The 24,793-nt window shown below is 42.5% G+C and overlaps 1 protein-coding gene across 2 annotated transcripts in view; it reads left to right on the forward strand.

Annotated features, from left to right (window-relative positions):
- Positions 1-24,793, forward strand: part of kiz (kizuna centrosomal protein) — a 184,341-nt gene that overhangs the window by 154,933 nt on the left and 4,615 nt on the right. Inside the window, exons 13-14 of one of the 2 annotated variants that reach the window (XR_010963565.1) lie at positions 16,486-16,529; positions 16,667-17,098. Coding sequence is in view for 1 of the 2 variants with exons in the window: in XM_067988390.1 (XP_067844491.1) it covers positions 16,486-16,529 (44 nt within the window). In the remaining variant the exon portion in view is untranslated. The remainder of the gene's footprint in view (positions 1-16,485; positions 16,530-16,666; positions 17,099-24,793) is intronic. The other variant, XM_067988390.1, reaches the window with a different exon arrangement.

Genomic DNA, 24,793 nt, shown 5'->3' on the forward strand with positions numbered 1-24,793 from the left:
TAGTGAACAATGAGGAGGATAGTGATAGATTTCAAGCTGGTGGAATGGGCAGACACGTGGCAGATGAAATTTAACACAGAAAAATGCGAAGTGATACATTTCGGTAGGGAGAATGAGGAGAGCCAATATAAACTAGAGGGCACAATTATAAAAGTGGTACAGGAACAGAGAGATCTGGGGGTATATGTGCACAAATCGTTGAAAGTGACAGGGCAGGTTGAGAAAGCGGTTAATAAAGCATACGGCATCCTGGGCTTTATAAATAGAGGCATAGAGTTCAAAAGTATGGAAGTTATGATGAACCCTTATAGAACACTAGTTCGACCACAACTGGAGTATTGGGCTCAATTTTAAAACCGAGCCGGGAAGGGGGCGGGGGAGTCAAATTGAGGTTGGAAAACTTGTTAGTACGGGTTTCCTGGATGTCCTTACGATTTTGACGTAAGGACGGCTTTTATTTTTTTTATCGGTTTTCCGTCTGACTGACTGGCCTGATTGACAGGCTGGTCTCTGTAGGATGGGAGACCAGCCATGGAGAGGATGTCTTCATGTAAGTCTTTCTTTGTATGGATTGGGGGGGGGCACGGGGGAGCATGGGTGGGCATGGGGTCCGTGATTGTTGAGATGCAGGATCGGAGGTCAGAGGATCGGAGTTGGGGGTGAGGGTCGGGGGGGAAGAGGATTGGACTGGGGGGAGGATCGGGGGTCAGGGAGGAGGATCGGAGTTGGGGGGAGGATCGAGAGTGGGGGAGGGTTGGAGGATCGGAGTGGTGGAGGATTGGGGTTGGGGGTCCGCGATCGAGGGTTGGGTGTCTGCGATTGTTGGGGTTCGGTGCAGGTAGGTTTGTTGGACCTGGGGGAAGAACTCCTGCTCCTCCTGGCCCAAAGCTGTGGCTTTCAAGACACCTACCTGTTAGTCTCGGGCCGTCTCGCCTCCTTTCTTTTTTTTTTATTCGTTCATGGGTTGTGGGCATCGCTGGCGAGGCCGGCATTTATTGCCCATCCCTAATTGCCCTTCAGATGGTGGTGGTGAGCCGCCTTCTTGAACTGCTGCAGTCCATGTGGTGAAGGTTCTCCCACAGTGCTGTTATGAAGGGAGTTCCAGGATTTTGACCCAGCGACGATGAAGGAATGGCGATATATTTCCAAGTCGGGATGGTGTGTGACTTGGAGGGGAATGTGCAGGTGGTGTTGTTCCCATGTACCTGCTGCTCTTGTCATTGCCTGGCACTTGTCTGGTGCGAATGTTACTTGCCACTTATCAGCCCAAGCCTGGATGTTGTCCAGGTCTTGCTGCATGCGGGCTCGGACTGCTTCATTATTTGAGGGGTTGCGAATGGAACTGAACACTGTGCAATCATCAGCGAACATCCCCATTTCTGACCTTATGATGGAGGGAAGGTCATTGATGAAGCAGCTGAAGATGGTTGGGCACAGGACACTGCCCTGAGGACTTCAATTTTACTAGAGCTCCTTGGTGCCACACTCTGTCAAATGCTGCCTTGATGTCAAGGGCAGTCACTCTCACCTCACCTCTGGAATTCAGCTCTTTTGTCCATGTTTGGACCGAGGCTGTAAAGAAGTCTGGAGCCGAGTGGTCCTGGCGGAACCCAAACTGAGCATCGGTGAGCAGGTTATTGGTGAGTAAGTGCCACTTGATAGCACTGTCGACGACACCTTCCATCACTTTGCTGATGATTGAGAGTAGATTGATGGGGTGGTAATTGGCCGGATTGGATTTGTCCTGCTTTTTGTGGACAGGACACACCTGGGCAATTTTCCACATTGTTGAGTAGATGCCAGTGTTGTGGCTGTACTGGAACAGCTTGGCTAGAGGCGTAGCTAGTTCTGAGCACAAGTCTTCAGCACTACAGCCGGGATGTTGTCGAGGCCCATAGCCTTTGCTGTATCCAGTGCACTCAGCCGTTTCTTGATATCACGTGGAGTGAATTAAATTGGCTGAAGAATGGCTTCTGTGATGGTGAGGATATCGGGAGGAGGCTGAGATGGATCATCCACTCGGCACTTCTGGCTGAAGATTGATGCAAACGCTTCAGCCTTGTCTCTTGCACTCACGTGCTGGACTCTGCCATCATTGAGGATGGGGACGTTTGCAGAGCCTCCTACTCCCGTTAGTTGTTTAATTGTTCACCACCATTCACGACTGGATGTGGCAGAACTGCAGAGCTTTGATCTGATCCGTTGGTTATGGAATCGCTTAGCTCTGTCTATAGCATGCATGTAGTCCTGAGTTGTAACTTCACCAGGTTGGCATCTCATTTTTAGGTACGCCTGGTGCTGCTCCTGGCATGCTCTTATACACTCCTCATTGAACCACGGTTGATCCCCTAGCTTGTTGGTAATGGTAGAGTGAGGAATATGACGGGCCATGAGGTTACAGATTGTGCTGGAATACAATTCTGCTGCTGCTGATGGCATCCATGAGGCACTGTGGGCCAAGTTTTGAGCTGCTAGAACTGTTCTGAATGTATCCCATTTAGCACGGTGGTAGTGCCACACAACATAGAATCATAGAATCATAGAAGTTACAACATGGAAACAGGCCCTTCGGCCCAACATGTCCATGTCGCCCAGTTTATACCACTAAGCTAGTCCCAATTTCCTGCACTTGGTCCATATCCCTCTATACCCATCTTACCCATGTAACTGTCCAAATGCTTTTTAAAAGACAAAATTGTACACGCCTCTACTACTGCCTCTGGCAGCTCGTTCCAGACACTCACCACCCTTTGAGTGAAAAAATTGCCCCTCTGGACCCTTTTGTATCTCTCCCCTCTCACCTTAAATCTATGCCCCCTCGTTATAGACTCCCCTACCTTTGGGAAAAGATTTTGACTATCTACCTTATCTATGCCCCTCATTATTTTATAGACTTCTATAAGATCACCCCTTAACCTCCTACTCTCCAGGGAAAAAAGTCCCAGTCTGTCTAACCTCTCCCTATAAGTCAAACACGTTGGATGGTGTCCTCAGTGTGAAGACGGGACTTCACTCCTACCAATGCTGTCATGGACAGATGCATTTGAGACAGGTAGATTGGTGAGGACGAGGTCAAGTAAGTTTCACGCGCGTAAAACAGAAGGCCCGGGAATCCCAGAGAAATGGAGGTCTTAAGACTCCTTGAAAGGTTTTAAGGACCGGCCCGACCCGCCTCCAGGGAGCAGGTTGGGCGTCCGCCCCGGAGAAAACCAGAAATGGGTGGGTTGGAGGTGGGTCTGAAATGGTGGCAATTTTCAATGCCCACCCGCACCCAACCCACCCGTTTTCACTTTGAAAATTGAGCTCTCCGCACTTTAGGAAAGATGTGAAAGCCTTAGAGAGGGTGCAGAAAAGATTTACTCGAATGATTCCAGTGATGAGGGACTTTAGTTACGTGGATAGACTGGAGAAGCTGGGGTTGTTCTCCTTGGAACAGAAAAGGTTGAGAGGAGATTTGATAGAGGTATTTAAAATCATGAAGGGTCTAGACAGACTAGATAGAGAGAAACTGTTCCCATTGGCGGAAGGGTTAAAAACCAGAGGACAGATTTAAGGTGATCGGCAAAAGAACCAAAGGTGACATGAGGAAATTTTTTTTTACCCAGCGAGTGGTTAGGATCTGGAATGCACTGCCAGGGTGGGTGGTGGAGGCAGATTCATTCGTGGCTTTCAAAAAGGAATTGGATATGTACTTGAAAGGAAGAAATTTGCAGGGCTACGGGAATAGGGCTGGGGAGTGGGACTAGCTGGATTACTCTTGCATAGAGCCTAGAGCCGGCTCGGACTCGATGGGCTAAATAGCCTCTTTCCGTGCTGTAACCTTTGTATGATTCTATGATTTGAGCCAATGCAGCAGTAGGAGCACAATAATTGGCTTCAGTGCCCCAGGTGGGATAGGGTTCCTACTCCTGTTTGCTATCCAGCTAACTCTGCTGGACTTTGTCTGTGGACATTGGATGAGAACAGGATTGGGCCCAGCTGTGGTTTGCCCTCATACCCACCTTCATAGCTCACAAATGAGTAAAGGCCACTTGGGTGAGGTGTCCAAAAGACATTTAGTACCCTTTGCCCAGCAAGGAGTCATATCGGGAGGGGTAAAATAGACATGGAGAAAAAAAGCAGTGCAAATGCAATCATAATGCTTTCCAGTCAAGCTGAACAATCTAGGAATCAGGACCTTAGATGCCATTGCATCCCCTTATTCTCTGGCACCTACATAGCTAGGCATGGGACCACACCCACCATTTAATACTGGTTTCGTATGAACAATAATGGACAGGAAAAGACGCTCTGGTCCATCCAGCCGGTCCCACACAATTGTGATGTCTTGTGAATCACAATAGATACACTCCCCACCCCCACCCAAAACCATGTGTTCTCCTGGGAGAGGTGAAAAAACAAATAAAAACTCAGGCCAATTTTTGGGGGGGGCAGAAATCTGGGAAATTCCTCTCCAACCCCCTCCTTAGGTGATCAAAACTGGTCCAGGAGATCACTCTGGCCTTGATAATGCTATGTAGTACCTACCTTTTGTACAAGATGATCTCCGCCCCAGCCAGAAACAGGTCCAGCTTTTGCTTGAAGGAATTTAGCGAATCGTCGTCCATCACATGAGTTGGTAGGTCATTTCCCAACTATTCTGCAGCTCATATGCAATCTTTCTTCTGTAAGATCGCCAAAATGACAAACTAGACTTGATGAAACATATTTAAAAATGGATGTTCGATCTGGGTGACATTTCATCCCAGATCTGATTGTGATTTGAATCATCATTCCATTGCCAAGAATGACAGAAATAAATGTGGCCATGGTAACTCTGAGGGAGGTGTGGTAATCTAAATTACCTATACCAAGTTTTTAAAACAATATAGTACCATGTTGATGTCAAATCAATATTGGTTCAAATACTTCCCAAGTAGACTTCATGTGTGCTTAACCACATCACCCAAGGCAACACTATCCATTATCCAAAGTCTGAACTGACTGATAGGGCAATGGACATCTATTGCAAGTGCTGTAAATCACCCATATCTTGTAATAATATCCCACTGTTTCAGCTTGAAGAAAGTGGTCAACTTCCCAAGGCATAAAACACACATCTTTGATTTTGTCATCACAGAGTTCATAGACTAGATTTTCCAATCAGTGTTGTATTAATGTCAGCATTAGCCAGTTAAAATAAATGGGTTAACACTAGTGTTAAATAATGCCGATTGGAAAATCTAAGCTTATTGGTTTTATGACCCAGTGGTTGACATTGCTCCCAGCACATTGCAAACAGCATAAACTGATATTCAATTTTACCATCAAAAGAAACTCAAATCCATCAGTAATAGGAAATCTAAGCTCCAAAGGAAAAGCTACAATGTGAGGACATTGATGGATGTGCTGAAATAAACTTAAGAAGACTCTGATATCGCTTATAAAAATGTTTACTAGTTGTGTGGGAAAGTGTTTGAAGTAGTAGTAGTAGTACAGATTGGGTTATGTCTGACAACTGAGTTGATAGTACTGGTTATTAGGACATCAAAACTATTTTTTTTAATTAAACAACAAAGGCACATACAAAAATATTTGGGAAAAAGTAAATTCCATGTGGAGCTTGGCCAGAAAAATAACACTAGAACTGTGGATTACACAATATCCTTCACCTCCAGGACCTTTTTTCAAATTAATATTATTTCTAGTTACATTGAATCTACAGAATAGAAACAGGCCATTCGGCCCAACTGGGCTATGCCAGCGTTTATGCTCCACACAAGCCTCCTCCCTCCCTACCTCATCTAATCTTATCAGCATACCCTTCTATTCCTTTCTCTTTTGTGTGCTTATCTAGCTTCCTGTTAAATGCATCTATGCTATTTGCTCAACTACTCCTTGCGGTAGCGCATTCCACATTCTTACCACTCTTTGGGTAAAGAAATTTCTCCTGAATTCCCTACTGGATTTATTAGTGACTATCTTAGCAACTGATTCTTGGGATGTGGGCATATCCAGTAAGGCCGGCATTTATTGCCCATCCTTAGTTGTCCTAAGATGGTGGTGGGCTGCCTTCTTGAACTGCTGCAGTCCATGTGATGAAAGTGCTCCCACAATGCTGTTATGTAGGGAGTGCTAAGATTTTTACCCAGTAACGATGAAGGAGTAGTAATATATTTCCAAGTCAGAATGGTGTATGACTTGGAAGGGAACTTGGAGGTGATGCTACTACCATGCACTTGTCCTGCTAGGTGGTGGAGGTCGGGGTTTGAGTGGTGCCGCCGAAAAATCCTTGGTGAGTTGCATCCTGTAGATAATACACACTGCAGCCATGGTACGCCAGTGGTGGAGGTGGCGAATGTTTAGGTTACTGGATGAGGTGCCGATCAAGTGGTTTGCTTTGTCCTGAATAATACCTTGTGAATGATATGTGGTGATTTGCTGAAAATGAACTTACAGCTTCAATCTGTTTATGCAGAATATATGTTTTAATGTAAAGTTTATCCTAGTTTCGATTCAAGAAAATACATATTTTTAAAACTATATTAATGATAGTAGTATTCACTCAAAACCTGATGTGACTTTCAATCATTTACGAAACACATTTCTTTATAGATTTTTAAAACATTTTAATGTAGAATCAGCAGTGACACCTTACCTTTCTATTATAATATCAGTTTTAAATAATTGTCTAAGTATTTGGCTATCAAACTGTATTTCCTCTTTTTTATACCAAGCTGTTGGGCTTAATTTAAAAAAAATTCTTAAACATCAAATAACAACTGTAGGTAAAATTATTGAAATTTGAAGCTGAAAACAAAAATATGTGGCTTGTTCATCTAAATCTGCTAAATCCACCTATATTGAAGTGCACACTAGTAAATTAGATAGCTTACTCTTTCATTATGAATTTTCTACTATACACGAAGGTAAAATGGTATGAAATGACTAAAAATATTATTAGTGTTAATGGCATATGTCACATTAAACCAGTAACCTTGATTTTGAACTTCTACATTATTTTTAATAGACATGATTTTTTTTTTGTTAGGAATATATCCATAAGAAGAAAGAACTTGCATTTCATATCCTCAGGATGTCCCAAAGTGATGCACAGCCAATTAATTACTTTTTGAGGTGCAGTCACTGTTTTCTTATTCACTCGAACATTGCTGCAGGAGTTCCTCAGGGCAGTGTCCTAGGCCCCAACCATCTTCAGCTGCTCCATCAATGACCTTCCCTCCATCATAAGGTCAGAAATGGGGATGCTCACTGATGATTGCACAGTGTTCAGTTCCATTTGCAACCCCTCAGATAATGAAGCAGTCCATGCCCGCATGCAGAAAGACCTGGACAACATCCAGGCTTGGGCTGATAAGTGGCAAGTAACATTCGGGCCAGACAAGTGCCAGGCAATGACCATCTCCAACAAGAGAGAGTCCAACCACCTCCCCTTGACATTCAACGGCATTACCATCGCCAAATTCCCCCACCATCCTGGGGGTCACCATTGACCAGAAACTTAACTGGACCAGCCATATAAATACTGTGGCTACAAGAGGCTGGGTATTCTGTGACAAGTGACTCACTTCCTGACTCCCCAAAGCCTTTCCACCATCTACAAGGCACAAGTCAGGAGTGTGATGGAATACTCTTCACTTGCCTGGATGAGTGCAGCTTCAACGATATTCAAGAAGCTCGACACCATCCAGGACAAAGCAGCCCGCTTGATTGGCACCCCATACACCACCGGTGCACAGTGGCTGCAGTGTGTACCATCTACAGGATGCACTGCAGCAACTCGCCAAGGCTTCTTCGACAACACCTCCCAAACCCACGACCTCTACCACCTAGAAGGACAAGAGCAGCAGGCACATGGGAACAACACCACCTGCACGTTCCCCTCCAAGTCACACACCATCCCGACTTGGAAATATATCGCCGTTCCTTCATCATCGCTGGGTCAAAATCCTGGAACTCCCTTCATAACAGCACTGTGGGAGAACCTTCACCACACGGACTGCAGCGGTTCAAGAAGGTGGCTCACCACCATCTTCTCAAGGGCAATTAGGGATGGGCAATAAATGCTGGCCTCGCTAGCGATGCCCACATCCCATGAACGAATAAAAAATGAAGGAACGGCGATATGTTTCCAAGTTAGGATGGTGTGTGACTTTGAGGGGAATGTGTAGGTGGTGGTGGTGTTCCCATGCACCTCCTGCCCTTGTTCTAGGTGGTAGAGGTTGCGGATTTGTTGTTATCTAGGAAAGTACAGCAGGCAATTTGCACACAAGGTTCCACGAACAGCAATGAAATAAATGATCAGTTAATCTGTTTTGATGATGTTGGTTGAGGGATAAATGTAGGCCAGGACACTGGGACACCTCTTCTGCCCTTCTCTGAATAGTACAGTGGGATCTTTTCCATTCACCTGAACAGACAGACTCAGTTTAACATTGCATCCGAAAGACAATGCAGCAATCCCTCAACACTACAATAAATTGTCTTAAAAACATAAGAAATAGGAGGCGGAGTAGGTCATACGGCCCCTTCAAGCCTGCGCCACCATTCAATCAGATCATGACTGATCTTTGACCTCAACTCCACTTTCCTGCCTGATCCCCATTTCCCTTGATTCCCCTGGAGTCCAAAAGTCTATCTATCTCAGCCTTGAATATACTCAACTACTGAGCATCCATAGCCCTCTGGGGTAGAAAATTCCAGAGATTTACAACCCTCTGCGTGAAGAAATTCTTCCTCATTTCAGTCTTGAATGGCCGACCCCGTATCCTGCGATTATGCTCCCTAGTTCTAGACCTAGGTGTCAGCCTAAGTTATGTGCTCCAGACCTGGAGTGGGGCTTGAGCCCACAACCTTGTGATTCAGAGGTGAGACTGCTCCCAATTGAGCCAAATTGACACTTTCATGGCAAAATTTTTACACTGTATTATCCCAGCAACCTTCTGTGAGTAAAACTAATAGTAATATTTCAAATTCTGTTTCATGTTTCAAGAATATTATTTTCCTTGCTCCCCCAAACTGTTACGGTAAATAAGAATCCATTATTTCAGATCGTGTCTTAGATCTGCATAGAAATGGATGGCATGCCACTGGCTGGGCAGTTTCAAATTTGTTTATCTGTCTGTCCTCAACTATTTGCAGACCTATCTCTATATTTGACTTTTTTTCTCCTTTTGTCTTTATTTTCCTTTTATTGCCATTTTACTTGTACTTTTCCTCACTTATGTCTCGCCCTTGATATTTCCTGTCACATTAATTACCTTCAGCTTAACAGAAGATGAAATGTTGTGGGCATATGCTTTCTCTCGATCAGCGTCAATACTAATCTGTGATGAGCCAAACAGAGGTATACTTTTCTAGAACGGTAGTGATCCTGTCCTTGTCCCGATTTGTTTTTGCACAGGGCTGCACTTAGCAGTCCAGCTGAGTACTGGTAAAACTTGCCCAAAGAAAGCAAAGAAGTTTGATTTAAAAACAGAAACCGCTGGACACACTCAGCAGGTCAGGCAGCATCTGTGGAGAGAGAAACAGAGTTAACATCTTGGGTCGATGACCCAAGTTCAGCGACCTGAAATGTTAACTCTGTTTCTCTCTCCAGAGATGCTGCCTGACCTGCTTTGCGTTTTCAACATTTTCTGTTTTTATTTCAGATTTCCAGCATCCGTAGTATTTTGCTTTTATGAAAGGGATTTGATTGTCGGTCAAGGTTGTAATTCACACTGATTTACTCTGCTTGGAAATTCAAAAGAATTCCAGCGACTGACCTTCCCCTTCCCCTTAGATTGGCATGTCTGAGACACGTGAACCAGGAGAGATTGTGCAGTGCCCAGAATTGAGAGGGGAGGGAATGACCAGGAGAGGGATTGTGAGGAGGTTAGGAACTAAATTACTTAATGCCACAGATGTGCAAGAGTTTTCTTGTAGTCCTAATATCTACCTATTGGTGAATTGTCAGATTAAGTGTTAAGTAGGCTTTCTTTTTGCCCTTTCACACATCCTTTTATAAAACATCATAGTTGCTGGATTTGGTGTACAACTATCTTAAATGTTGGCAGAGGATTTTTTGTTGTAATTTCCAAATTCAGAAGCTACTTGTTCAATATGATTTGTCACCCAATAATCTTGTTATGCTTCAGTGTTTGTCTTTATCATTTATAGTTTTATTAAATTAGAGAAAAGTATAAATGAATACATTTTAATATAGAATTCTCTACAATTCAATTTTAAAAATAGAATACGAGATTAAATTCAAGATTCAGTCAAAAATGTTTATAATTGAGAATGGAATTGAAATGCACATTGTGTAAAGGTATAAATTTTGCAAATTAGGGTATTGAATGGTGACTGCAGGGACTTTTAGTAGAGCCATTTAAATTCTGAAAATGTTAAATGATTTTTTTGATTTTTAATTTTTTTGAATATTAAGAGTAGTTTAGAAAACTGCAGGCTTTTATAATCACAATTATTGCAATTATTCACATTCAAGCATTTAAACATTAAAAGCATGAAATGTTCAAACATATTTAATATAATCAATTAATTCATATAAACTACTGAATTACTTTAAATTGTATGGGGTAATTGGCACACTAAAAATCCTTGCACTTTAAGTACTGATTACTAAGATTGCTAAGTAGTAATTACCATAACATAAAAACAAATGATTTTCTTGCATCTCTTATGGTTCATTCAATATTTACAGCAGATGTGTATATCAAAATATTTATTTTCACATTAATAAAATTAGATATATTTTCTGCAGCCAGTTTTGTCATACGTTACTTGCTGACAAGTAATCAAAAGCCCCTACATGAGCAGAACTGTGGCAGATGAAATTCACTACAAATAACTCCAAGGTCTTACACACTGGAAGAAAAATGGGAACAAATTGACTTGATGAATGGTGTTGAACTAGCTGGAGGGAGGCTGAAAGACACCTGGGAGTAATAGTAAACTCAGCACTGACAATATCCAAAATTGCAGAGTTGAAATCAAGAACATAAGAAATAGGAGCAGGAGTATGCTATACGGCCCCTCAAGCCTGCTCCGCCATTCAATAAGATCATGGCTGATTTTCTGACCTTAACTCCACTTTTCTGCCCTATTCCCATATCCCTTGATTCCCTTAGTATTCAAATATCCATTGATTGCAATCTTGAATATACTCAATGACTGAGCATCCACAGCCATCTGGGGTAGAGAATTCCAAAGATTCACAACCCTCTGAGTGAAGAAATATTTCCTCATCTCTGTTATAAATGGCCAACCCCTTATCTTGAGACTATGATCCCTAGTCCTAGACTCTCCAGCCAGGGGAAACACACTCTCAACATCTTCTCTGCCAAGCCCTTTAAGAATTTTATACGTTTCAATGAGATCACCTTTCATTCTTCTAAACGCCAGAGAATATGGGCCCATTCTACTCAATCTCTCCTCTTGGACAACCCTCTCATCCCAGGAATCAATCTAGTGAATCTTTGTTGTACCCCCTCTAAGGCAAGTATATCCTTCCTTCGGTAAGGAGACCAAAACTATACACAGTACTCCAGGTGTGGTCTCACCAGAGCCCTATTTAATTGCAGCAAGACCTCCTTACTCTTATACTCCAACCCCCTTGCAATAAAGGCTAACATACCATTTGCCTTCCTAATTGCTTGCTGTACCTGCATGTTAACTTTCTGTGATTCATGTACAAGGACACTCAAATCCTTCTGACTACCAACATTTCTTAGTCTCTCACCTTTTAAAAAATATTCTGCTTTTCTTTTGTTCCTACCAAAGTGGATAATTTCACATTTCCCCACATTAAACTCCATCTGCCACCTTCTCGCCCACTCACTTAACCTGTTTATATCTCTTTGTGTTCTCCTCACAGCTTACTTTCCCACCTAGCTTTGTATCATCAGCAAACTTGGATACATTACACTCGGTCCCCTCATCTAAGTCATTGATATATATAGCAAGCCTCTTAATACTGCTCTTGAGCCAGTTTAATGGATGTACATGGTGGAGCCCAAGCTTGCTCATCAATGTTTTCTAGTTCCTCCCTTAGTGAAGATACCCTGCATGTCGCCCAAACAGCATGTTAAAATTTGGAATTCAGAGTTTTGGGAAAAGGGGGCATGAACTTATGTCACAGCCTTCTGTTGCATGGCACATCGAAGCACTAATGCATAGCATCACCATGCATTCTCCTAACTTGCCACATTTATTAACAGTGAGACATTGAACAGATTGTTCCTGTCAAGATCAAGGAATAGTCTAAGTACAATAAGTAGCATTTCTGGCTAGGTAAGCTTCCCCAGGCGATTTAATTTACAAATTTAAAACATTGAAATGCAAAATCACCCAGTAATTAGAGAGCTGCAATCAGTCAATCATATCTAGTACTGGAATATGTCTGTTAAATTCAGTAAAGTATTATAGGCGAGAAGATGAAAACTGATTGTAGAAACAATGTTTTACAAAATTTATTTTTCACAAAGAACAATGATCAATGAAATTATTTCATGTCAAACAATAATTACATTTGATGATGCAACTAGGACCATTCCCGACAGATTTATGATGTGTTATCCTGAAAGAAGTCAACCGAATCCTGGTCTGCTACTGATTTTAGATAAAAGGTGTAAAGAATGGGGGTGATCATTTCTTACTGTCACAACACTATTAGACATGTTGAAAATAATCAGTTAGTCATTACCTGCCTGTTACCTGTTTCCTGCCTTTCTGATTCGTGAACTAGGTATATGATGTAAAAACGCACTGTCTGATACAGTTTCCTCGCATTTGGCACTTCTGCAGCACCTAAACAATGCATCTGCAGCACACAAAAGATCAAAACACTTCCGATTTGTTTGGCAATTTCAGAAGGCTAGTGACGCTGTAGACAGACAATTGGTCATTTGTCAGTAGTGCTGAATCCAGCCTGCATATGCATCAAGGCAGATCAAAGCTTGTTCAGGGGCACACATTTACATAGTTATATCACTGATACTATGGGAACCCAGCAGCCTTAATCTGAGAACACTTGTGCAAAATGAGAGTCTTGTGAAAATCCTCGAATTATTAAAGTCAGTTGTGTTTCATGGCTTAATGTCTGTGTGTAAAGGTTCTTTAAAATAAATTCTACTTTCTTATCAAGGAAAATAGCATTTAAGAAAATGCTTTTAATCTCCCTCCCTCGCTTAAACCCCAGATTTTGGAGAATTATGTCACTGGCTGTCATTGTCTGGCAGCTTCTCAAATGAGAAAATTCAAAATGTTTCAACCAATCTTAACTTAATTTCATAAATAGTATAAAATAGGCACAACTGCATACATGCCAATATAAGCATGAGCATGAGCTTGCTGCCTCAATAACATATAAACATTTGATTTCATTTTTAAAAAGCTTCACAAAGCATGTCCTGTTGGCGGTTCCTTTAGAAAATGTTTGTGATGGTCTAATTTTGCTGCTTGAGATTCTGTCTCAATACTTAAAGGATTAATCAGCTCTAGTGAACTGCAAGGTATGCTAAAATGTCACTCAAACATGTACCTTATGTCAATGATGATGCCTGTTTATAAATGAAAGCTACTGTTTCCCCATTATATGAGAAATGATCAGCAACTAAATTTTGTGTTCACTACCAGTCTAATTCTTCGCAATTTTATCACAAAGAAATTTCATATCTAAAGTCATTTTTAAACACGTTTTCATTTTGTTTAAGATAACAGTACACTTTATTTCAACATATATTTAACAATTACTTTGAAATTAAATCAGCAGTAGCAACTACTAAAATGCAGGATTGGGTGACCCATGTATAGTTTTCAGAATGAAACTATAAGCTCCCTAATGACCCAGTTGTTAAGTGCATGTTTGGTGTGGTACTGAACCATTCAGACCAGGGAGGCCCCAAGTTCGATCCTTGGTCTGGCTTGAGTTAGCTGATCTCAGCAGGAACAACAGTTGAGAACTACAATTAGCCTGTGTATATGGGTGGAGGGTGAGGACAGCATTTGATTTGATTGTGATGGCCCACAATTGAATAACCTTCTGATGCTCACTGTACAGGCCAACGTGACAAATAAAAATTTGGGTGAAGTACTAAAGCACACTCAACTATGCCTCAGTATGAAGTTGTGCTTTCAGAAGAGGGAAAATTGGGGATAAAACAAAACAATCCTTTGAACCATTTAGATGTCTATGGTATTTTTTAAGACTTTTTTTTCTGCCAAATTTCCACACTTATGATTATGGAGGATGTTAGTGCTTGGGAATGGAACATTTTTCCACATTGTGTCCAGTGCCAGAGTCAAACAGGACCAGGCCAACTGCAGCACGAGTGAGGTGAAAGGTAAAACTTCCTCTGCTCTGTGCCAATAATATGCCTTATAATAATAATACCTTCAGTCGCAGCAATAATACTACCAGCCCCAAAAGAATACCTCCTTCTGAGACAGTATCACATTTATTTCCCTTAGCAGTTATCCCTTAGGCTTCTCTGAATTGACAATTTAATGCCTGTTAGTACTGAATGATGGCTAATTTTGTGCTATAGCTCACATCTACTAGGAACTGGATTGCAACTGCCCCAATTTGGACCTGGAAAACTTTCATCCCATTAGTTTGAACTGGATTCAAACCCAGGACCAACTTTTATGTATATGTATTTATATAGCACCTTTAATGTGGAAAACCTCCCAAAATGCTTCACAGAGACATAATAGACAAAAATGGACACCGAGCCAAAGAATGGGATATTATGGAAGAGTGACCAAAAGCTTGGTCAAAGAGATGGGTTTTAAGGAAGGTCGTAGAGAATTCCAGAGCATGAGGCCTAGTCAGCTGACGTCACAGGTGCCAATGGTGGGGCAAAGGGAGTGGAGGATGCACAATAGGCCAGAGTCAGAGGGACAGAGAGTTCTTGGGGGGCGGGTTGTAGGGCTGGAAGAGGTAGGGAGATAGGGAGGGGCAAGGCCAAGAAGGGATTTAAACACAAGGATGAGAATGTTAAATTAAAGGCGTTTGGGGACCGGGACCCAACATAGGTTAGCAATGACATGGGTGAGTGGGATTTAGTTTGGGATAGGATACGGGCTGCAGAGATTTCCCACTTTCACCAAGGTCTTCATTGAAAAGGTGAGGAATAGCATAATAATGTGAGGACTCATCCAACCTGCTGATAAGGGTCAACTGTAGTGCCTCAAATGCTGCCTATGCTGAGATTGGGTACCATAGCACAGACTGTAAATCAGATTTCTGGTCTGTATGGCTGATCACTACATTTGGTGGTGCCTTCACCCACTAGGCCATTGAATAGCTCCAGGGCACTGCTCTTCTAATGATGCATTTATCTTGTCTAGAACGGCAGCACAGTAAGATGATGCAGACAGCACCATCTAAAGGCTGCCTCCAAAGGCAGTAAAACCCAAACTAAAGAGGGTATTTTTGCAATCTCTCTGACAGCATTGGCTGCCACTTTTTCTAGCTGTGAGCAGATTGAGCAGCTAGCCTACCCATAGAAGCTAGCAATGTGCTTTTCCCTTCGCTGATCTTTATAAGTCTCCCCCAGCTGTCAAGGAAGGTCCAGTGGCTAGAAATGAAGTCCCAAATCATGGCTATCAAACAGATTTGAATCAGTATAAATAAGATGGGTTCCACAGTACTGGACGTAAAGGTTTATACAGAAGTGGTTTTAAAATATAAATGCAACATAGACAATTTCTGTGATTCTCCTACAAACATCTTAAAGTAGAAGAGAGTCTTATTTATTATGGACTACTGTAACAATCCTTGCTCCATGGAAGAACTGTGCTGGGTCTACCAATATTCCATACGCTACTAAAATTATAATCATTTGCATGAGATATCGTGATGTATACTTAGGAGCTGATAATGCAATGGTGGGTACCACTCTTGGATGCATTGTGGTGAGACCTTCGATGCACCCAATGGGCGCAACTCAGCCCACTGCAACGTGCAAGTGTGAAGGGTGCAAAGGGTGCTGGAAGCTTGCAAACAAAATGTGCACAAGGCTCATTAGAGCTGTGAAAATGATTCACATTCAGAGCTCCCCATAACGTGACTGGAGTCCCTGAGCAGTGCTTTGGATACACAGCGCCCATTGGTAATGGGTGCTGCAGGGGTCGGCCCAGTGGAAAAAAAATGTCACCTGGCTGGCCCTTCCGCTTTATGCCACACTTACGCCGCTGCCTCCCCTTCCCCATCAGAAAACCTCCAAGCTCTCAATGGATAGCCAGCTGTTGGCTTTCTCCTCTCCCCATCCTGGTTTCTAATAAGGGATGCACCAAGAGCACCAGAAAAATATTCAAGTGAGCTGATCTTGCATTACTGGGCAAGGTCAGCTCATTAGTATGCAGAGTGCCTGCCAGGCTCCTGCGCCACTGCATGTGTACCACATTATTGGCCTCACTGTGTTGGTGAATACAGATATCGCTTTTAAAATTATTAAACACTGCCTTATTTAATCTCAACAGGGGCAGAAACACAAGAGAGAGGATTAATCCTACAAAATCTAAAGGTAAGTTTGAGAATGAAGACGCAAAACTGTGCGAACAAGAAAGGCCAGTCAACACTCTCCGCTCATTCTCTCAGCTCAATGGACTTGTTTCAGAACCAAGTCAGACTAATTTTGTCTGTTTCTTTTCCCAAATTCAGTCCCTGCTGAATCAGGAATTGATCTAGTTCCCTTTTGAATCCTTCAACCAAAGCAATATTTGCTGCACAAGATGGCAATTTATTCCATAAATCGACCAATGCGCAAAAACGATGGGGGTGAAATTGGGCCGTTTAGCGCCTATTTTTCAGGCGATACGCAGCCGACTAAACCTTGAAAATAGCGTCCGAGATGCATGCGCACACTTCCATTGGGAAGCGCGCAGGGCGCCATCTTGATAAAGGGCTTTGCATGCCCATAACGACCACTGGCAGCATGCAGAGCAGGGAGATTAGGACTTGAATCAGTGTGCAACGCTGATTTGAAGGGACCGCTGCTATTTTGAAACTTCACACTCCATCCAACACACCGTCTTAAAGGGCATGAAGGACCCCCCACCAGCGGTATTTAGAGGGAACATGCAGGAGTTACAGGTTAGTTGCTGGATTATTTCTTCTGGCTGCTGTTGCATTTGTATGTGTTTTTGGAGGTTTCCTATACTTGGATAAAGTTTCAATACTCTACAGGGAGTGAACTGGCTGGCTGACAGGCAACAGCAAGGGCACTGGCGGAGTGGCAGGGGTGAGAGCAGGAATGCTGTCATCCTGAGCGAGGACAGCAGGTTCGTGTTCCGTGGCGCCACTGCCACTTGCAGCTTCCAGTTATGTGCCACTTGTTTCTCCTGCAAGAAAGAAGGAAATGTGTCAGTGAATGTCCTGCAAGATGTTTGGGTGATGTGGCTGTTATGCTTGAATAGCTACCAGTGTGTGTGAACTGTGAGTTGAGTGTGAGGCTTGCAAATGTGCTAAGTGTGTGAGGGTGAGATAAAGCATATGATTTGAATGGTTGATTATCGATTGAAAGAGATGGGGGTGTTATGAATTGAGCAGTGGATGAGGCTGGTGGTGCATTTGGTATGATATGCCACTTGAAGCTTGAACTTACTCACCTTGACAACTCATTTTAAATCATTGAACTTCTTCCTGCACTGCATTCATGTTCTTGGAGCTATGCTCCTGGCATTTACCTCTTCCCCTACTTCCTCCCACTGCCTCTTGAGCATATGTCTGGAGAGCCTCCTTTCCCCCTGCGGATACAGGATGCACCTCCTCCTCTCCATCTCTTGCACCATGCCTCCAGAACATCATCAGAAAACCTTACAGCATGCTTTCTCCCAGTGCAGCCATTCTTCAAAGTATCACAGCACAGATTCAGTTTTGAAACGACGCCCACCACTTCTTGCAGCCACAGAGCACCTCCCCTTTAAGAGGTGCATGCTGCCTTTAAGAAGTGCGAACCGCCAATCAACAGTGCAGGTAGCGCTGGCTGTACACAGCAATCATTTAAAACAGCAGGCAACATGAATGTAATGGGTGCGGGTTAATCACATACCGCAATCCCATTTTCAGGGGTTATCCAATTTAACCCCCACTATTCAGTCAAAGTTTAGCTTATGGCTTGTTCATCTTACAATGAACTTCCCAAGTTCCCCTATTTTTTTTACCTCTCCATATCAATCTTAATGATTTTGTTATTTATAAGACATAGCTTATCTCGTCCTTTACATTTTTTCTAGTTTTCTCCTCTCCTGAAGGTGCTGACTTGTGGCTAGGTTTCACTGATGCTGGCTGCTCGCCAGTATCTTGTTCAAGTGGTAGTTCTTCATTTATGATCCCAGTCACTGAGTGTTGGCAAGCTATTCAACCAATGAGGGCATTACGGCCGAGCCCACTCCTAACCTTACACAACATCCATATACATATTTCCTAGCACAATACATAGCAGTCAGGCATGGAAACAATAGTTGATTTTTTTTTTGCCTTTCTGAGCCATGGATACTAAGGCCAACTGTACTTCCCCTGCTACTGTAGCTCAGCATAGACCAACGATTGATTCTGGCTCCTGGTTAGTCTATGTGGCTCAGTTCTACACAGGGTTCTGTATTTACCAAGCGAGCTATCGGGAGTGATTTTTTTTTAAAAATTGATTTCGCTTCTCTTCATAGCTCAATAATCTAAAGCTTGGGAATTGGTACTTTTCTCTGAAGCCACTGCCCCTGGATCTTTCTGTAGACCGTTTGGTCTCACTGATTCTTCATAACAATTCAGCATCATTTTCCTCGACTTGTATTCTATGGATTGACTTCTGCGCCCCAACATTTTATTTACCTTTGCAACTACTGCTGTACACTGTACCAATATTTTCAATGCTTTGTCAACTATTACACCTAGACATTTTTCTTGACAAATTCTCCTAGCATTCACCTTTCATGTTGTTATCACATTTGTAGTACCACTGTGTATTCCCTTAAAGCTTCTCAATGCTAAACTCCATTTATAATTTATCAAAGTTTTTGGAATTTTTTCTGAATGTTATTCCTTTCTTTTAAACCTCCTTTTCCCCATAACACGGTGATAAATTCACCCTTTATTGCTTTTTGCTCTCCTAACCTAAGGATGGATTTTTCTTCCCCCAGCCTGGGTCTTGAATAAGAGCAGTGCGCCCAGAGTGCGCTGTTCCTGTCGAGCCGCAGAAACGGCCCCTGAGCCATGTAGGGGGCACCCCGAGTAGAGGCCCACTGCCTGGCAGAGCCTAGCACTAGAGAAAGAAGCAGGAAAAACAGACACAACTGCAGGCCTGTTAGGCCTACACTTGGCTGCTGATAGAGAGTGGCAGCCAGAAGATCCCAATTGGAATGATACATCCTGGGGTTTGTTGAAATGTAAATAACATTGCTACCCGAGTTCTTTGGCCTACCTTCTGTACCCATGCAGACTCTTTGGCTGATGAGGGTCCAGGGCAGATCACAGCACCATGTTATTTGGGTGGCCAATAAATTAACAGGCTGGGAATTCCCCTCCCATCTTATTTACATGTCTTCTGTCTGGACTGTAGCTCCTGCAGTTAAAGGCAAAGTCCTGGAAATCCTGAGCCAGACACCTGCCAATTTGGGTCTCCGCCCCTTTTTCCTGATCTTTGTGCTGAGAGAATTGGGCATTTCCCAGGGGCAAAGGTCAGAAAAATGCCCCCTTAGAACTTTTTAACTTTCTGTCAAGCAAAATCTAATTTTGCACCAAGCACTATAATTTTTTTGAGGCTATAACTAGCAGGAGAACCAGTTGCTGTAGTATATTTGGATTTTCAAAAGGCGTTCGATAAGGTTGTTACACAAGGGCTCATGGGGTAGGGGGTAATATATTAGCATGGATAGAGGATTGGTTCAAGGACAGAAAAGAGAGTAGGGATAAACAAGTCATTCTCAGGTTGGCAGGCTGTAACTAGTGGGGTGCCGCAAAGATCGGTGCTTGGGCCTCAGCTATTTACAATCTATATTAATGACTTAGATGAAGGGACCGAGTGTAATGTATCCAAGTTTGCTGATGATACAAAGCTAGATGGGAAAACAAGCTGTGAGGAGAACACAAAGAGTCTGCAAAGGGATATAAACAGGTTGAGTGAGTGGGCAAGAAGGTGGCAGATGGAGTATAATGTGGGGAAATGTGAGGTTATTCACTTTGATAGAAAGAATAGAAAAACAGACTACTTTTTAAATGGTGCGAAACTATTAAATGTTGGTGTTCAGAGAGACTTGTGTGTCCTCATTCAAGAAACACAAAAAGTTAGTATGCAGGTACAGCAAGCAAATAAGAAGGCAACTGGCATGTTGACCTTTATTGCAAGGAGGTTGGAGTTCAAGAGTAAGGAAGTCTTACTACAGTTGTACAGGGTATTGGAGTACTGGAGTTTTGGTCTCCTTATCTAAGGAAGGATATACGTGCCTTAGAGGCGATGCAACGAAGGTTCACTAGATTAATTCCTGGGATGAGAGGGTTGTCCTATGAAGAGAGATTGAGTAGAATGGGCCTAATCTTTGGAGTTTAGAAGAATGAGGGGTGATCTCATTGAAACATATAAGATTCTGAGAGGGCTTGACAGGGTAGATGCTGAGAGATTGTTTCCCCTGGCTAGAGAGTTTAGAACTAGGGGGCATAATCGCATTATACGGGGTCGGCCACTTAATACTGAGATGAGGAGGAATTTCTTCATGCAGAGGGTTGTGAATGCTGAGTCATTTAATATATTCAAGACTGAGATGGATAGATTTTTGGACTTAGGGGAATCAAGGGATATGGGGATCGGGCGGGAAAGTGAAGTTGAGGTGGAAGATCAGCAATGATCTGATTGAATGGCGGAGCAGGCTCGAGGGGCTGTATAGTCTACTCCTGCTCCTATTTCTTATGTTCTAATTTACTCTAATTTCCGTTTGGCGAATTCAGTGTTCAACTTCAGCAATGGCTCAAGTTCTCGTCTTCTAATCTGACTGGTATTAATGCCAAGTCATTTGTTATTCCAAATGACCTTGAACTACTCATGATTGGCCTATTTGTATTAATAATCTGCCTGTTAATTCAGCTGATCTCTCAAACCTTTTCTCACCTCTAAAACCAATGCTTACGCTGTATTTATCTCCACACCACTGGCATATTCTGACCACTGTCTCATACCTGCAGAGTACCCTGCAAGAAATCTCTGTAAAGTAGTCCTGTCATCTTTGACTGTGTAGTAATAATTTTACCAACTTGCCCTTATAGTGAAGAGCTTTTCCTGCTGGAAACAGATATTCAATCCAGCTGATTTCAGAATCAAATTGAGCTACGCATTTTGTGTTGCTACAAATCAAAACTACTTTGCATGAACACAAACCATAGTAAAAGTAACCTGTTACATATTTTATTGTCTTCATCCAGACCAGTGAGAAATATTGTAAAGAACAGAGATCCCAGAACAAATCCCTGGGACAGTTTGTTGTACATAGCTGTCCAATTAGAAGGACACCTTTGATTGCTAGCCTTTTGTTTCCTATTGTTTAACCATTGTATTATTCAACATACAGCCAACCCTTTTATCCCAAGAGTTTAACCACAAGTGTTTTGTGAGGCACCTTATTAAACGTCTAATGTCCAATACCCAACAATTCTGTTACATCCTTAAAGAATTCCAATAAATTTGCGCAATATCCCCTATCTTTTGTAAACCAGCAGTGGCTTGGGATTGTAAAATTTATTCTTGTTAAATGTTCCTGAATTGATTCCTTTATAACAGACTCCAATGTTTTCCTGCTGTAGATATTGAGCAAACATGTCAGTAGTTCCCAGGATTAAGATTCTGATCTTTTTAAAATAAAAATCTGAACAATATTGAAAAATAGCTTTTAACCTTGTGTTTAGTAGCTGTGAAAAATTTCAGCTACACTTCCCTCTGCAGAAACCACTTTTTTCTTTATGAACTCTTGGATGAATTTTATCTTGATTCAATCACCTTAATATTGAAATACTCTTATTTTTAAATTACCATTTCATCACTGATCTAATTTTTGCTCCTTGCTCTCTGATACATGTGCTATCTTTCTAACTACTGGGGAGAACATGCCATAATTTTTCTGCTGTAAAAGATCATTTAAAATTTCCTTTTCCTTTCCCACTACCTCATCTAATTTACCTTTAAAGAGCTCCATTTTTCTTTTAATACATTGCCAACTACAGATATATCCATTAATTTCCCCAATATGACTTCCAGTTTATTTTCCTGATTATTGTCCTTCATCCTGGATGAGTTGCTTTTTTTAAAAAAAAACCTGTGTACAATGCATTCATTTAAATCTAGTTTTACAAGGGGTGGGGTGGGGGAGGTGGGGAGAGGAATTGGGTGCTACAGCGGGTTAGAGTGCTGTTTTGCCACCTCTAGGACTTGAGTTTGACTCCAGCACAGACAGATGGGATAAATAATCTCCTTTCCAACAACTGCTAAATGAAATGAGTTTGGTCAGTCTCAAATGAGTTCCGTTAGACGCAAAACTATAATTTGGCACTAATCGGACAGTTTTATTCCAAGGGGCTGAAATAACACAGGGAATGCTCATGTCTTAAGAGATGCTGTTATGAACTAGAGTTTATGCACGTTGTTGGCGCCATCTAGAGGAAAGTCTAACCTGCATGTGAGTACCATTACACCCTACCATGGAATTCTGGCAGTCTGTGTATTCGGGGGTCCTGTAGGTAACATCACTCTGTCTGAACGCTTTGATTGCCTTGACAACGGGCAGTTGGAAAGATTATCTGTATCGTCGATCGACAGTTCCGACGGGCCACAGCGAAAAATCACATAGACCTCCTCAGAAGATTAACACGGTACGCAACCAACAGAGTACCCTTCGTCGTCCAGTACTTCCCCGGAGCGGAGAAACTACGCCATGTTCTCTGCAGCCTTCAACATGTCATCGATGACAACGAACACCTCGCTAAGGCCATCCCCACACCTCCACTACTCGCCTTCAAACAGCCACCCAACCTCAAACAGACCATCGTTCGCAGCAAATTACCCAGCTTTCAGGAGAACAGCATCCACGACACCACACAACCCTGCCACAGCAACCTCTGCAAGACATGCCAGATCATCGACACAGATACCACCATCACACGAGAGGACACCACCCACCAGGTACATGGTTCATACTCCTGTGACTCGGCCAACGTTGTCTACCTCATACGTTGCAGGAAAGGATGCATGGTACATTGGCGAGACCATGCAGACACTGCGACAACGGATGAACGGACACCGCGCAACAATCGCCAGACAGGAGGGTTCCCTCCCAGTCGGGGAACACTTCAGCAGTCAAGGACATTCAGCCACCGATCTTCGGGTAAGCGTTCTCCAAGGCAGCCTTCGAGACACACGACAACGCAAAATCGTCGAGCAGAAATTGATAGCCAAGTTCCGCACCCATGAGGATGGCCTCAACCAGGATCTTGGGTTCATGTCACGCTACACGTAACCCCACCAGCGAAAAAAAGTTATCTGTTTTTAACACAACGGGTCATTCTCTGTCTTTCTCTTCCTTTCTCTTCCTTTCAGATGTTTCTCTCTCTCTCTCTCTCTGTCTTTTGTTTGACTTTGATTGCCTTGACAACGGGCAGTTGGAAAGATTATCTGTACTCACCAGGTATTGTTCTCCAACTATAAATGCGGCAACCTTCCATGGAATCCCACACTCGCTCACCTGACGAAGGAGAAAGCCTCCGAAAGCTTGTGATTTTCAAATAAAACAGTTGGACTATAACCTGGTGTTGTAAGATTCCTTACATGGAATACTGAGACTAGATACTGCCAGAAAATGAAAATCCTCGTCATCCTTACCTTTTATAAAATTTGACAAGGTGTATAGTTGCTCACCGCATTTGGATGAAGCATCAAAGCTACATGATTGAGTTTGGACATTTGCTAAAGAATAAATCATTCAGCGTTAATGAGCACCAAAGACATGGGGTGAGTTACACATAGAAGTTACATAACAGCAACAGAACATTTGGCACAACCAGTCTGTGTCGGTGTTTACCCTCCATGCGAGAAAATAGCTCTAATCACATTTACTCACCCTGTTCCCATATCCCTTCAACCCCTTTTCCATCATCCACCTATCCAACCCAGTCTTGAATATTGACATAGTTTCTACTTCAACCACTAACCCTGGAAGTGAATTCCACAGCCTCACAACTCTTCGTGTGAAGAAGTTTCTCCTGCCTTTTATTCTTTATCTATTACATTTAATCTTGTATCTATGGCTCCTTGTTCTTGACTGCGCAACTACTGGAAACGGTCTGCTTCTTTCTAGCCTGTTCCATCCTTTCAGAATTTTAAACACATCTATTATATTGTCCTATAATCTGCACTATTCTAACAAAAAAAAAAAAAATTTTCAAGTCTTTCTTCATATTTATATTTCTCATACCAAGCAGCATCCTAGTGAATCTGCATTGTACCCTCTTTAAAGCCTCAATATCCTTCCTATAGTGTGAAGCCCAGTACTGCAGACAGTTCTCTACAACTGAGGTCTTATTAAGGTTTTATAGAGGGTCATCATTACCTCTTGGCTTTTATATTCTATACCTTTTGAGATAAAACCTAGAATTCTATTAGCTTTTGTTTACAACCTTATCAACCTAAGGTTCTGCCTTTAATGTTCTGTGAAGTTGTACCCCCGAATCCCTCTGCTTTTCCACAGCATTGAGCCTACTTTCATTCAAACTATAATTACTGCGGTTCATTTTTTTACCAAAATACATCACCTCACA

This window comes from Heptranchias perlo, chromosome 8 (genome assembly GCF_035084215.1).
Source record: "Heptranchias perlo isolate sHepPer1 chromosome 8, sHepPer1.hap1, whole genome shotgun sequence".
In the NCBI taxonomy this organism is placed as follows: Eukaryota; Metazoa; Chordata; class Chondrichthyes; order Hexanchiformes; family Hexanchidae; genus Heptranchias; species Heptranchias perlo.